Source organism: Panthera pardus, unplaced genomic scaffold, assembly GCF_024362965.1.
Source record: "Panthera pardus isolate Hobbes unplaced genomic scaffold, ASM2436296v1 HiC_scaffold_17, whole genome shotgun sequence".
In the NCBI taxonomy this organism is placed as follows: Eukaryota; Metazoa; Chordata; class Mammalia; order Carnivora; family Felidae; genus Panthera; species Panthera pardus.
The window spans coordinates 51,125,622-51,140,435 of record NW_026526732.1 but is presented as its reverse complement, the minus strand read 5'-3'; the positions used below and the strand labels follow the sequence as shown (position 1 = coordinate 51,140,435).

The 14,814-nt window shown below is 43.2% G+C and overlaps 1 protein-coding gene across 2 annotated transcripts in view; it reads right to left on the bottom strand.

Annotated features, from left to right (window-relative positions):
* Positions 1–13,381: 13,381 nt before the first annotated feature.
* Positions 13,382–14,814, bottom strand: part of TRAF3IP2 (TRAF3 interacting protein 2) — a 43,627-nt gene continuing 42,194 nt past the window's right edge. For both annotated transcript variants that reach the window (XM_019443110.2, XM_019443111.2), the window contains one exon: positions 13,382–13,939. In XM_019443110.2, the coding sequence (XP_019298655.2) occupies positions 13,793–13,939 (147 nt within the window). In that variant the 3' untranslated portion in view covers positions 13,382–13,792. The remainder of the gene's footprint in view (positions 13,940–14,814) is intronic.

Genomic DNA, 14,814 nt, shown 5'->3' with positions numbered 1-14,814 from the left:
TAAGAGGCTCTTACAATGATCCAAGTGAGATAAGGAGTGGGGGGGGGGGGGGTTGGGTGATGGTCAGATTCTGGATATAGTCTGAAGGTAGAACCAATGGAATTTGCCAAAGAGAAAGAGAAGATTCCAGGATGACTTCAAAGGCTTGTTTCTTCCAGTAATCCCTGGATATACATGAGGATTACCTGGTATGGTTTTTTAGAACCATCAAATTTGGCAATATCACGATCATGTGTAATCTCCTCCATAAATGAGTTGAGAGTTGGACACCGAAGTGGAGATGTGGATGCTGGGGCAGTCGGCTTGAGTTACGCACTAGCTGAGGGACTTCTTTCCCCACATTGGCCTTGTATCTGCTGTCCCTTAAGGTTTATGATCCAAGTTCATTTGTAAAATCAGAGAAATGAGCTTCATAATTACAGGCAAAAAGGGAGCTTATGACTGAGCCATTCCCACCTTATCCCACCCCTCCATTCCACTGTGAACCTTGGATATCACTATCAAGAAACCCACCTATTACAATACGAGGTCTGTCCTCAATGGACACTAGTATAGTAGAGTGTCACCTCCTCCGAGAAATAGTTTGAATAGGAATCTTAATAAAACAACATTGGGATGTTTTTCTGAATAGTGCGTCCCTCTGTCTGCTCAGGCTGTCTTCCTGTAACATGGCTCTCCATCTCACGACCACCCGCTAAATGGCACTAGACCTCCTCCCCACCATCCCTGGGCCTCCTCTTAACATGTTTTTCCAGTGGAAGAGAGCAGAGGTTGAATGCAAGGTCTGCCAACCACCATGAGGGAATGAATCAGTAAAAGTCAATGTTATTTTTAAAAACTATGCTTTTGGAATATTTGTACTCAAAAGCATTTATTCATTCAACAAATCTTCCTGAACTCCTCTGTGCATGCCAGGTGCTGCTAAAGTTCTAAGCACTGAAGACACAGCCTATGAATAGAATTATATAAGTAACTCATATTGTTGAAAACTGGGAAAGTGCAGAAAAGTATTTTTAAAAGATAAAATTTCCACTAAAACATAACTGCTATTAATATTTTGGTGCCCTGTCTTTTTCTAGGCATACATGTCCTTCCTTTCTGCTATTTTTGAAAAAAATGTACAACTTTGGACTTCTATATAGTACATTAAAAATTGTTTTTCTTATAAAAATAAATCATAGCAGATGCTCGGTATTTGTTGAATGAGTTAATTAATTATAGAAACAAACTATAGTGAAGCCAAAACTTAAAAGTGAAAGTCACTGATAATGCCACTATTAAAAAGATAACATCACTATCAATAATTTGGGTTGCTCAATATGGTTTTGAATAATCAGCACATTTTTTACAACATTGCTCCACAACAAATGATTTACTTTTTAAATGAAAGCTTTATCTTTGTCTCTAATTACAAAAGCAACAGGCCATTGTAGATTTTTTGCGAAATGCTGAAAACGACAAAGGGAAAAACTAAAAGTCATTCATAGTCCCACTACCCAGAGACTTCTGCTTTGAACATTTTCCAATTGGCAGGAACCAAGAATTCCTGTTGCCTTCCAGGGTCCTTCTAGCTGGACTAAGAATCAAATTGACATGAGACAGATTTAACAAGAGAAAATAAAATTTAATAGCGTACGTACAGGAAATCCACATGGACATGGAAATTCCAAAGACAGGCAAGATGATGGTATATATGTCATTCTGAACTAAGGAGAAGGGGAGAAGGGTCTAGAACTTCAGAGGAAAGGAATGTACTTCGCGGAGTGATAGGAGCAGATTAAAATTAGATGATAATTAGATGATTATAATTAGATGTTTGCCCTGCTATCCAGATGGGTCACTCAGATAAAATTTATCTCTGTTAATAACCCTTACTCTGGGAAAGACCCCCAACTTAGGCTCTTCTATGTAGTTAAGGAAGGGGCAGAAGTTTCTCTTGAGCCAGTAGGGTCTTAACTGCCTAGCTCAGAATAATCTTCATGCCAAAGGGGCCCATCATGGGGTAGCATGCCCTTAGTCCCTACACAATCTTTTTGGAAGTTTTTCCCAATCTTTTCTCTGAGCAGCACACCAGGTTAGTTAAGAGCCTGGACAAGTTACTTAACCTCTCCGAGCCTCAGATTTCCTCATCTATAAAATGAAACTAGTAATACTCACTTTGTAATGAAAGTATGAAATTTGTATGAAATTTAAGTGAGATAAAACATACAAACTTCTTCCCACAGTATCTGACACATAATAAATGCCCAATAGGAGAACTCTTACTACTTTGCAAGATATTTCTGCATAATTGGTTGCACTTTATACGTGCATATTTATTCTTTTTTAAACTCGACATCGTGCCATTAAATTTTAAATTTTGAGACAATTTCAAATTTTTGAAAAAGTTGCAAGTAAGGTACAAAACCCACGTGGACTCTGAAACCCCATGCTGGGCTACCGCCCCAATCCCACCTGGTATCCAAAAACCTGCACCGAGCCCTCCACTCAGCCTGCTTTGGTTCTGACCGAGCCATGCCACCCTCTGCAGGAATGCCTCTTTTGTCTTGCTTGGGCCCAACATCCTGCACCAGGCCTCCCTCACGTGTAGATGCCCTCCTCACCCCAATTTTCTGGTGTTCTTTAAATTCTTTAAGACCTTTTTTTTTTTTTTAATGTTTATTCATTTTTGAGAGAGACAGAGCATGAGCAGGGAAGGGGCAGAGAGAGAGGGAGACACAGAACCTGAAGCCGGCTTTGGTGGGTGTTATTTAAATTTCTTAAAGATTTGAGGGCGCCTGGGTGGCTTGGTTGAGTGTCTGACTTTGGCTCAGGTCATGATCTCACAGTTCATGAGTTCAAGCCCCACGTGGGGCTTGCTGCTGTCAGCGGGGGGGGGGGGGGGTGGGGGGGGGGGGGGGGGGGGCCTGCTTCAGATCTTCTGTCTCCCTCTCTCTCTCCCCCTCCCCCACTCGAGCTTTTTTTTCCTTTCTCTCTCAAAATTAAATAAACATTAAAAAAATCTTTGAAGATTTTTTTATCTCTCTCTATATATCAGTTTTTCCTCACACTACAGAAGTCTCTATATATTATTGATGGTCCATCAAATAATGTTTTCATTTCAACGACAATCTAAAAACACTTATATAATACAATATAAGCTTATTTGGTTCAACTGGGATGTTTATTTTATAGCCACATACTCTCAGTGTTAGTGCTTTGTGTTTAAAATTGGCACCACGTGATCATTAATGAGGCACTATTCAACTTTTAATGTGTTGGTGATCTTTAGATGGGCATTCCTGGCATCAAAATAACAAAAACTGTCTTGCTTTCCATTTGATAAAAATCACACTGAGCTATCTTACCAATAAGAAAGCTAAAGTTGCTCTTTTTCAGTGATAAGATGCAATGTAGTCTCTTGATGTATTTAATAAATTAATTTTGCTTTTCTGTCATGAAAATAACCATGCTACTTTAATTGTCACAGGCTAATGAGAAAAGAACTGGGCCGACTGAACACACAGATGATGCGTTCATGCAAAGTGAAGGCCAAAGGCCTCGTGGCACCAGCATAAATGAAGTTTTACAGTCGTTCAAAGAGAAAAATGGAGAGAAAATTGAGTCATTACAGGTCTCATGGTAGCATGAGTTGGATTCAAAAGAAACTAGGCAAATCAGTCACTTAATTCAGATTATAAGCAGATGTGTTGGTTTGATTCTGTGTTTTTATGACATACCAGCTTGCAAACATTCTCCACGAAGAACTTTTTGTTAGCTTTTTTAAAAAAATGATCTATCAATACCACATTTTGGAGAGAAACATTTTAAAATCAGCTGGACCAATTAAAATAAACAGCTGATAGTTTCAAATGAGTAACCTGAGGGGCGCCTGGGTGACTCAGTTGCTTAAGTGTGGGACTTCAGCTTAGGTCTTGATCTCAAGGCTTGTGGGTTCGAGCCCTGCCTTGGGCTCTGTGCTAAGAGCTCAGAGCCTGGAGCCTGCTTTGGATTCTGTGTCTCCCTCTCTCTCTGCCCCATCCCCGCTCACGCTTTCTCTCTCTCAAAAAGAAGTAAACATTAAAAAAATGAGTAACCTGATGGGAGGAAAAAATTGTAACAATGATAACAATTGTGAGTCAAAGACTGTCCATCACGTTCCACAAATACTTAAGTCAACAATTGAAAGATAAAGTGCATAAAAGCATCTCCTTATGCTTTTTTAATTACATGTATAAATTAAACCTAACATTGGTTATTTAGTTTCAGCAAACTGTTACCATTTTCATACTAAATTATTTTTTTATTTGAATTTATCTGGTGATGTCATTTTTAATTAATTTGTAAGTTTAGTTTGTTCTTATAGTTTTTTTTAGATTGTAAAAACCACATAACATAAAATTCACCATCTTGACCATTTTGAAGCGTATAGTTTGGTAATGTTAAGTATATTCACATTGTTGCACAACAGATCTCTAGAACATTTTCATTTTGTGTTTTTGTAGCTTTTCGTGAGCTACAAGGATAAAGCATTTATACCTAATTATATATGGGTACATATTTAAGGAACCATACAATGAAAATTACTTAAGCCAACATGGGGAAAGTTTCAAGAGAACTTTTTTCTTTGGGGGGAAAAAAAAGGTTTGAGAAAAGCCAGTCAATATGGTAACTATGTTTCAGTTTAAATGTTTGCTTAACCAACCCTCCCCTCTTTTCCTTCCAGGCTAGATAGCTTGGAGTGGGCTGTTTTGCAGGTGACAATGATACCTCATTTCTTGAAAAAAGCAAAGCCACAGAGAGCATAGCAGTTTTCCCAGCCTGAATTCAAAATTTCCCCTTTTAATAATGGGGATAATATGAACATAATACTGCCTTTAAAATTACTTTTCAAAATAGTTTCAAATCCATTATTCTATTTTTGAGGCCCCATTGTGAATCTCTAAAGTTAGTTTCCTTTAAAGTCAAACATCATTGCCAGGTTTGATATGTTATACCTTTAATCATCCTAGCCAGTGCTGCTGAGAAGCTTGCTCCTTAGCAACCTGCTAGAAGGAAGAAGGCTGTCTCCAGATGCTGTGATTGTTGTGTGAGTCCGCTGTGGTCCAGGCCTTAGTAAGAAAACAAACTAAGCTGATTAGCTTCTCTGGAAAACTAGATAGAAGTGTTTTTAGCTTAAAAGCTTATATGTTGACCTCTCCTAAGGCTTCATTTTTAAAATGAAAGATTTTTTTTTTTTTTTCATTAGGATTTGCTGTTTTTACTTTTTGGAAATAAGAAAATATTCAAAGTCCCTATAAATAATCATTGGTTATGAGGGAGAAAGCAAGAAAGAAAGGACACAAAGGGCAAGAAAGGAACATTTACTGAGTACTTACTGCCTGCCAGGCACTACTCTAGAAGATTTATATAATCCATCTTACCTTAATCTTTAAAAAATTTTTTTAATATTTATTTTTTTTTTAATTTATTTTTGAAAGAGAGAGACAGAGTATGAGCAGGGGAGGGGCAGAGAGAGAGAGGAAAACACAGAATCCAAAGCAGGCTCCAGGCTCTGAGCTGTCAGCACAGAGCCCGATGAGGTCCTTGAACCCCGAGCCATGAGATGAAGACCTGAGCCAAAGTTAGACGCTTAACGACAGAGCCACCCAGGCCCCCCCCCCGCACCCCCCCACCCCCCACCCTTAACTCACCCTGACAGTCTTCCCAGGAGTCGGTTCTGTCCTCTTCTTTCTGTAGCTGAAACTCTGAAAGTAACTTGCCTAAGGTCACACAACTTACAAATGAACAGGGACTCAGGTTTTTCTGATTACAAAGCTACTCTGCATGGGCAAGTGAGAAACTTGTTAAGACACTTGTTAAGCTTGTTAAGACAGTCCATTTGGTCAGTGCTTTCTGCCGCATATTTTGCTTGGGAAAATTGGACAATGCCGATATTCATTCATGAAGAGAGCTTCCTTGCCCACTCCAGCAAATTATCATTTTCTGCCTTCTCACTCAGTTGTTTGTGGATTTATATGACAGGCTCAACCTCAAAACATTACCCACTCCCTATTTAGTAGGGTATAGAAACCCACTTCCTCTCTCCCCGTTGATCCCATCACCAGCCAGGTCTCTGCCTTCCCAGATCATTGGAGGGCGCAGTGTAAAAAGCACATCCCCACCGTCCCTCTCGCCACAGTGTGGTCTGGCCCTTCTTGCCAGATGGATCTAAGCTGTCTTTAGAGAGGGCTGATGTATGCCCTGGAGGCTGCATTGTCATGTAGTGGTTTAATTATATACACTCTGCAGTGCTTTTCCATACTTTCCTGTTCTTACATTGTGTCTCTTTTTTTTTTTTTTTAATGTTTATTTATTTTGAGGGAGAGAGAGAGAGAAAGAGAGAGCAAGCAGGGAAGGGGCAGAGAGGGAGAGAGAATCCCAAACAGGCTCCACTCTCAGTGCAGAGCCCGAGGCAGGCCTCGACCTCATGAACCATGAGATCACGACCTGAGCGAAATTCGAGAGTTGGATGCTTAACCGAGCCACTCAGCTGTCCCTTCCTTACATTGTGTCTCCTAATCTTGGAGTGATACATAGGGATTTTGAATATTATCATCTCAAAGGTGTGTGTGGGGAGGAGGAGTGAACAAGTCTTCTGTTTATTAGGAGAAATGTCCAGTCATCTGCTCCTTGGAGGATCTGACCTTGAAACTGCATAAATGTGGGCCCAGTCCTGGGTCCTAGTGAGGGTCGGGGAAAAGAGAGCAGCTGCCCCTTGCTTAGCCTCTACTGCCTGCTGCTTTGATTCAGTCTTTTCATGTGGCTCGTGCCATCCTAGGTTTGAAATAATTTTATCCACGTCCCTAGATTTGAAATAATTTGAAGGCAAGGGCATGTATCATCTTTATGGCAAGCATAGTACCTTGCACACAGTAGGCACTTAATAACTAATTGTAGATTGGTTGCTGATCTCTAGCTGCTGCCTAGTTCCCACCCTGTTACTTTCGGGGATTAGCTTTTCAATTTCCAGCTCAATAGAGATAGTAGCATGATGGAACCCAAACCTTTCTGCTCACACTAGGGTGTCAGGGACTTCTGCTTCACGTGCCTTTTCAACAAACAGCTATGTGCTGGTATCCAAAGACCTGGTTTAGAATCTTGAATTTAAAAACCTGGGTGTGGAAAGGCCCTGCCCACCGAGTTTGGAATGCCCACCCTTCCACCCGACATAAGTCACCTCACAGCACGGCTTAGCACCTGAACTTTGTGATGCTGTTTCACCTGGGAAAATTACTGCATGCAACTTTTTCCTCCACTGACACCAGAGCTTAAATTAGTTTTTCAGCCATTCATTTTTTACTTATTAGGGTCAAAGGTAAGGTGATGTGTGAAGGGGCCTCCAGGGCCTCATCTGGGGAACTGGGACTCGACAAGGGGGGCAGGAGCGTTGGTGCTGGGCCTCTTTGCGGAGGAAAACTAGAGCAGGACAGAAGCGGAAAGAGGGTTGGAGCTGCTGAACAGTAAGCCCCGCTTGACAGGTCTGCACTGAGTGGCCTGGCCCCCGCTGTACAAGTTCTCCCCAGTTCAGTGGTTTTGCCACAACCTGGTCTAGCATTGTCTTGTGTTCTTGGAGCCTGTTGGTGAATGAGCATCCTGTTTTCAAAATCCATGAGAAGCTAGGAGAAGTTTTCTTTCAGTCACAAAGTGAGAAAAATGAAAACAGGACCATCCCACCTACCATTCATTTGGCCTTGTAACAATTAAAAAAAAAACAAACAAACAAGCGAAACTTCTCTGTTTAACTTGGGAGGATTTTTATAAAATCTCCGCATTTTGTGCATGTTTTGAACATGAGTATCTACCACCCCGGAACCCATCTGAGAGGGATTTAAAGCTCAGGGAAACAGCCACTCTCCACAAGTTTCCGAGTAACTGAACTTTGTAGATAAGTACAGATTGGAAGATAGAGTCGGTTAATCCCTGAACTCAAGGAACCCTTGGCCCGTATCCCAGATAACACAGGATGCTGACAATCGGTCAGCTCCCAGCCTCACCTAAACACCTTTCTGCTCTCCTCGGAAGGATGCAGTTTTGACCACTGCCGGCCAGGCCTCCCGGTTCCTCCTGGATGAATGCGCCAACCAGTGGCTTTCTGCGAGGAGCCCGGCACCTGCAAGGGGCCAAAGGCCAGGCAGGTACCTGCAGCCCAGTGGCTGCCGAGGGACGAGGCCCGCAGCCAAGCGGAGCGCCTGCTTTTTTACAGCCGCCCTTTTGATAACACTGATTACGTTTCCCTTCACCAGAGCCTTGGGCCGATTGAGCAACAGCCAACTTCTCCGGGTAACAAAGAGGAGGGGAAAGTAATCCAAACACAGGTTTTATTATAAAAACCAGGGAGTGAGAGAAGTATGTTTATTCTGTAAGATAACACACCTGCTCAGTGCCCGGGAGGCTCATTTCCATCAGTTGCCATGGCAAACTCGTTATACTTCAAGGCCATGTGGCTTTGTTTCCTTTTGAGATCTGGTCCTTGTCCTACCTTTTCTAACAACTCCAACACAATGCCATGGAAGCCCGCGACAGCATAATTGATTTCTCCTTCCCTCTATCAACGGTTTACATTTGTTGGGAGCAGGACTGAGGCTCCCTTCTCCTTTGAACTCCTAGCTAACCGTGAAGGCATGCTTCAGAGAGCCGTCCTCATTAACATTCCAGGTCCCCCTTCCCCGTCAGCGATAAACGAGCCCTGCATCAATGGCCTCCTTCCTTCCAGTTTTACAAATGAGTGGCTCGGTTCCATGTTTTGCTGCCGATCCAGGTGCCCAGGCGGACAATGCGGGGCTAAGAAGCACGCGGGAGAGACTAAAAATAGAACAGCAGTTTGGACGCATACCAGAGCAGCTACTTCATCTCAACTTGCTTTGCACACTAAGCCTAATGGGATCCATCAGGCATGAGTTCTCTCTCTCGCCTTCTCCCTCCCTCTCCCGTCTTTCCCCAGCTGCCGTCAACCATCAGCGCCTTCCTGGTGAAGGGAGCAGAGGGAGGTCAGGCAAGGGACAAGAAATGTGTGCCCTGGTGGCTTTCGTTACAAGTGCTGGGAGATCTGGGGGCTGCAATTATTCCTTCCCCGTGAGTGTTTCTAGAAAAGAGCAGGGAGGCCCAGCACACTTCTCCCAGGTACACTTTGGTCCAAGATGCTCTTATTGTTTAACAAAGGCTCAAATACCACTTCCTAAAGGCCCTGGGAAGTGTGACCTAGACCCATGCTCATATGCTCCTTGAGAAGTCAAATACGGAAGTCGGCTACACGGAGTACTGCTCTTACAGGTCCCACCTGTTCTGCTTGAGGCTGACGACTTGGGAGCAAATGCAGTCACAGGTGGAGGGGCTGTGGTCCATGTAGGCGAGTGGGCAGCACACGACTGCCCAGGGTCCGTGAAAGCTTCCCAGCCCCCACCAAGTACGCTGTGATTCTATCCAAAAGCTTTTTCCGACAGAAAATGGAACAAATCAGGGGCACCTGGGTGACTCAGTCAATTGAACGTCTGACGTTGGCTCAGGCCGTGATCTCACTTTCTGTGGGTTTGAGCCCCCATCGGGCTCTGTGCTGACCAGCTCAGAGTTTGGAGCAGTTTCAGATTCTGTGTCTCCCTCTCTCTCTGCCCCTCCCCCACCTCGCACTCTGTCTCTCTCTCTCTCTCTCAAAACTAAATAAACATTAAAAAAAAAATTTAAAGAGGGGCGCCTGGGTGGCTCAGTCGGTTAAACGTCCGACTTCAGCTCAGGTCACCATCTCACGGTCCGTGAGTTCGAGCCCCGTGTTGGGCTCTGGGCTGATGGCTCAGAGCCTGGAGCCTGCTTCCGATTCAGTGTCTCCCTCTCTCTCTGCCCCTCCCCCGTTCATGCTCTGTCTCTCTCTGTCTCAAAAATAAATAAACGTTAAAAAGAGAGAAAAAAATTTTTAAAGAAAAAAAGAAAATGGAACAAATCAGCACGAAGTTAGGAACATGCTACCTTAGGAACTATGTTCCTGTCCTAGGACCATTGCTAGCCTTTTGGGCGAGGCTCTTTTGTGTTGTTGCTGTGCTTCCTGATAAAACGTACCTTTCCTGAAGCCTCCCCCCACCCACAGGAGAGTTATAACCCACACCTTTCTCCTTGTTTCTTCTGAAAGGTAATGCATTTTCCAAACAGCTATGTATTATTCCAACAAGCGCTACTCTTATAGAATCAGAAGCAGGAGGGAAAGATGAATACCACGGTATTTACAAAATGAAAGCACGTTTCATTGTTTTTGCCTTGGAGATTGGCCAGATAAAACTGAAACAAAATCGATCTAATAGCGGATTGTATCTGGAAGCTTCAGGGAGGTGCCAAGATCTTTTCAATTGTGCTTTGGTTTTATATAATACTAGTATAAAATAAATATGCCACACTACTTCAAGAAAAGTTACACTCCATATAATCACAGCAATAATTAATTCCCCCAAGAATTTCCCACAGAACAAGTTGCAACATGATCATTTAATCCTCCAGCCACCAGAGGACAGAGATGCATCTTCCCTCAGGCGTCCTTCTTTCACGAGGCTCAGTTTACCTCCAGGAGACCCTGGGTCATTTGTTGAACAAATCTACAACCAAAAGCCAGAAAGCCTTCTAGGTTTATCAAACAAAGGTCTGCAGACTAGAAATCAGGCTATCTGGGTTCTAGCCGCGGGGCGAACTTAAACAAGCTTAGGTGTCTGTGGGTCCCACTTTTCTATGCATGAAACCACACTGCAGAGGTGCTGGATTTCCCGGGTCCTTTTCAGATGGAAAATTCCAAATGGTTCCAGAAATAAATGATTTAAGAATTACATTTATTTCTGTGCTTTCTTTCTTCCTTTCTGGTTTTTGTTTTAGTTTATTTCGTGGGCTCATATAGAGCCACTTATCTTGAAAAGTAGTGCCTAATTCTTCAGGATGAGAGGCGTTTTTTCTTTGTGCCATTTTCCCACAGTCTAACCTTCCTCCTCTTTTCATTTGCTGCTAGGAGGTGGGTCTCACTGATTCTTCTTGGTTCATTAGGAAGAAACAGAAAGATCCTGTGTTTTGAGAAACTCTTTCTGGATCATTTCCCAATGATCACAGGACTTTTGCAATCCCTTTGGCAAAGGTGATGGTGACAATGGGGTGTTTGGCAAAGTGGGTGGAGGTGGCTAATGAAGTGGCTGAGGTTAAGAAAAATGCTCTTGGCAAAACATCATGAAACAAGGTCTGGAGTGCTCAGAGCCGAGGGCTTTCCTCCCTTGCTGAGATGACTAAGAAAAACCCAATCTTTAAGTAGGTGATTTCTTTAATAGGAAAAAAAAAAAAAAAAAAAAAGAGTATCAACAACAATAATTTTTCTGAGCACTGAACTGAGAAGTAGCCAGTCCAATACTTAGATTGTAGCCATGCACTGAGATGCCGTTAAATAATACAGAAGTCAAAGGAACTCGGCATAGATTTTGAAGCCGGTCACTGAAATTAAAAAATTACATTTCAAATTTTAAGTGAGTCACTAAATATTAGACTTAAGAATCTGACTTTGCATTGTGCACACCTCACCGCTAAAATCAGTTTTGGTCTGAATCAAGCCTTGAGGCTAAAGGGTTATTTTTACTGAGTCAGCCCTACCTCACTTCCACCCCCAAAATATCTGCAGATGAACGCAGAGGACAGGGATAACATCTAAATAAACCAAGTGTTAATCCTAGTGCCAGTGCTCTATAATAGTTGTTAAAATTCCTTTGATATCCGTGGTCATCAAATTTCTTAGAAACTTCAAGGGTCCAACTTTCATCACTTGGCCAGGTGTTGTATGTGTGTGTGTGTGTTTACTTTTTGTTTGTTTGTTTTGCTACCAGTGCTACCAGCTGTAACACTTTAATGAATGTGGAACACCAGGGAATAACCCCGGGCAGGAACAGTGGCTGAGGGCTCAGGACAGGTCTCCGAAGGGAGGAGGGGTAACAACGTCCCATTATTAAACCTTGCAAACTAGACACATTTGAGGGTAGTAATTGCGGATGTCATTTTATTTACAAGGGTGTGAATCCTTAATGATCGTGTCACCTCCAAAAAAGATTTCAAAAGAGAGAAAGACTTGAAGTTTGTGTTTGGGGTGTTTTCTTAGGCATTTTGAGTTAAACAAGAGAGAGTTCAACCGGGTCTCAAATGCTACGGAGCTAAAGATGCTTGTGTTCGTCTTACAATGATTCCTTAAGGGATACTAGCTTTTATCCTTTCCCTTTTTTTTTTTTTTTTTTTTTTCAACACAAAGACATTCACCTTACCACCCAGAAGACCTGTAGGTTACAACGTAAATGAAACTAGTGTTCTTTACAATTCATTAGCAAACTTGCTTATTTATAGTTGGCACATATTTGTCTTTTCTCTGTGGCGACATACCAAGGTTGAACTATCTCACAGCACAATTGAGCCTTGTTTAAGAGATTAGATAGATCGGTAACAGGAAGCAGTAGCATCCCTCCCCCCCCCCCCCCCAAGAACCTTCATATTAGCTTACTACTTAGGCCATAATTAACGTAATACCACCTTGCTCAATAGCTTATGTAGATTATACACATATTTCATATACAGGTATGTTTGTGTGTTTTTTGGAATCAGATGAGCAAAGTGTACGTGTTTCTAAAATTATGCATGTGAGGGACTGGAGAGATTTAAAGAGAAGAGATTTTAAAAAGAAGAAAATGTCCTTGTTAAGAAAATGTAAATTTATCCTCTGGGAGATATAATTATGACAACTCAGTCATTCCTCAAAAGAGTATTTAGAACTTAGGTCCCAGACCTTCAACCATTTAGGGCCGTTAGAGGGTACATCTGTCCACGTGATTTTGTTTTGGGTAGGCTTCATCCCAGCACAGAGCCCAACGAGGGGCTTGCACTCATGACCCTGAGATCAAGACCTGAACTGAGATTAAAAGTGGGACACTTAAGTGCTTGAGCCACCCAGGCACCCCTGTCCATGTCAGTTTATAACAGAGTCCTCGGGGTTTCAGAAAAGTGAAAGGACTTGCCTAAGGTCACATGGCTAGTTAGTGATAGAAGCAAGACTAGAACACAAACCACCATTCCAGCCAAACTTCTACATCCACAGCCACTCCTGACCATAGAGGATATTCTTAGATATACACATATCACGGTGGTTGCACAAGTGGTTTTGTTAAAAAGTTCTACTGCAACAATAAAGCTTTCAAGATTATGTGAAAAGGGATTGTTCAACTATCTGGTTCTAATCCTTTAATACAGACTAGTCTGTTACATGTATCTAATATTATATCTAAGCAGCTTTACTAACATCACTGGAAGCAACTGCCCATCTCATCAGGAATTAATACACATCTATCTCCTTTGAGATAAGTAAAATACAGTCTTACAAAAGAGTAAACATTTTATTATCTGTACACGAATCAGGTTGGTCTGAGGACACAAGAACATCTGGCTAACTCATAAAAATAGCCCTAAGCGATGGGAGAGCGTTTGTGGTCCGTTCACATTTATTGCAACATCATTTATATGATCTACTCGCTAAGCAGTGAGAGGCCCAGAATGGACACATCAGACAGTTAGGAGCAACATGCCGTGGGTGTTAGCAGTAGGGAAGGCAGAGCAACATGGCCTCTGTCTGAAAGGAGGTCTCTGGAGGAAGAATGCTCTGCAGAACAGGTTTTCTGGGGTTGCGGGGAGCCCTCTGAGAGGGCCTGCAAACGAACAGCCTCTGCTAGAAGAGTGCTTGTAAGTACACACACACAGCATGGCCCTGGGGCTCTGGGGATGGTGGGGGTCACAAGGGTACCACCTGAAGGGTGGGCAGAGGCCCCCGGGGAGGGGCTATGTACTCTTCCTCTCTGAGCAGCCGCAGCAGGATGTTTTTTTTATTCTTGGGCCAGCTGTAGATGTGAGTGTTCTGAAGCCAGGTGGGCACATGCTCCTATGGGAGAGAGAATGACAGGAGTGAAGGCCATTAGAGAAAAACCTGGATTCCAGATCCCCGGCTCCGTTCCCAAACATCTACGGCTTTCCCTGCATGGGCGTTCCCTGCCGAACTATCCTGGGAGTTGTGCTGTTTTGCTTTTGGAAAGGGCTAGCATGTGAGCCTCTCCTGGCTCCGCGTACAAGCTGAATATCTCATTATGGAAACCACATGTGCGCGGCGTTTTCTGTCAGCCTCCCAGGCTACCTGCCCTTTGCATTTCAACGTGCTTTTCACCACCCTCACATAAAAGGGGTAGGACAGAGGTCACGCAGAGTGATGGGAATTCCTTCGTGGCTTCAGAAGAATGCCAAGGCTAGGGGCTTAATCTAATTCGTTTCAGCCACAGATCTGGCCTGCAGCAGCAGGAGCCCAGCAGATCTGTTAGCAGGCAAAAAGCACAAAGCGAGAGCCGAGAGCCGGGGATCGTGAGGGTGCGCTTTCTGACTGCCCTCGTGGAGTGGACATTCTGTCTTCTGTGGCGTGGACAGACAGACGACGAATCAGGAAAACGTATAGTGTGTTTGGTGGTGATACATGCCTCGGAGGAAAATGAAACAGAGAAAGGGACTAGAGAGTGCTGGGGCAGAGCTGAAAGGTTGCAGCTTTAAACAGAGCTTGCAGGAGGGGCACCTGGGTGGCTCAGTCGGTTGAGCGTCCTACTTCGGCTTAGGGCACGATCTCACAGTTTGTGGGTTTAAGCCCCGCATCAGGCTCTGTGCTGACAGCCTGGAGCCTGCTTCAGATTCTGTGTCTCCCTCCCTCTCTGTTCCTCCCCTGCTTATGCCCTGTCTCTCTCTCTGTCAAAAATAAATAAACATTAAAAAAAAAAT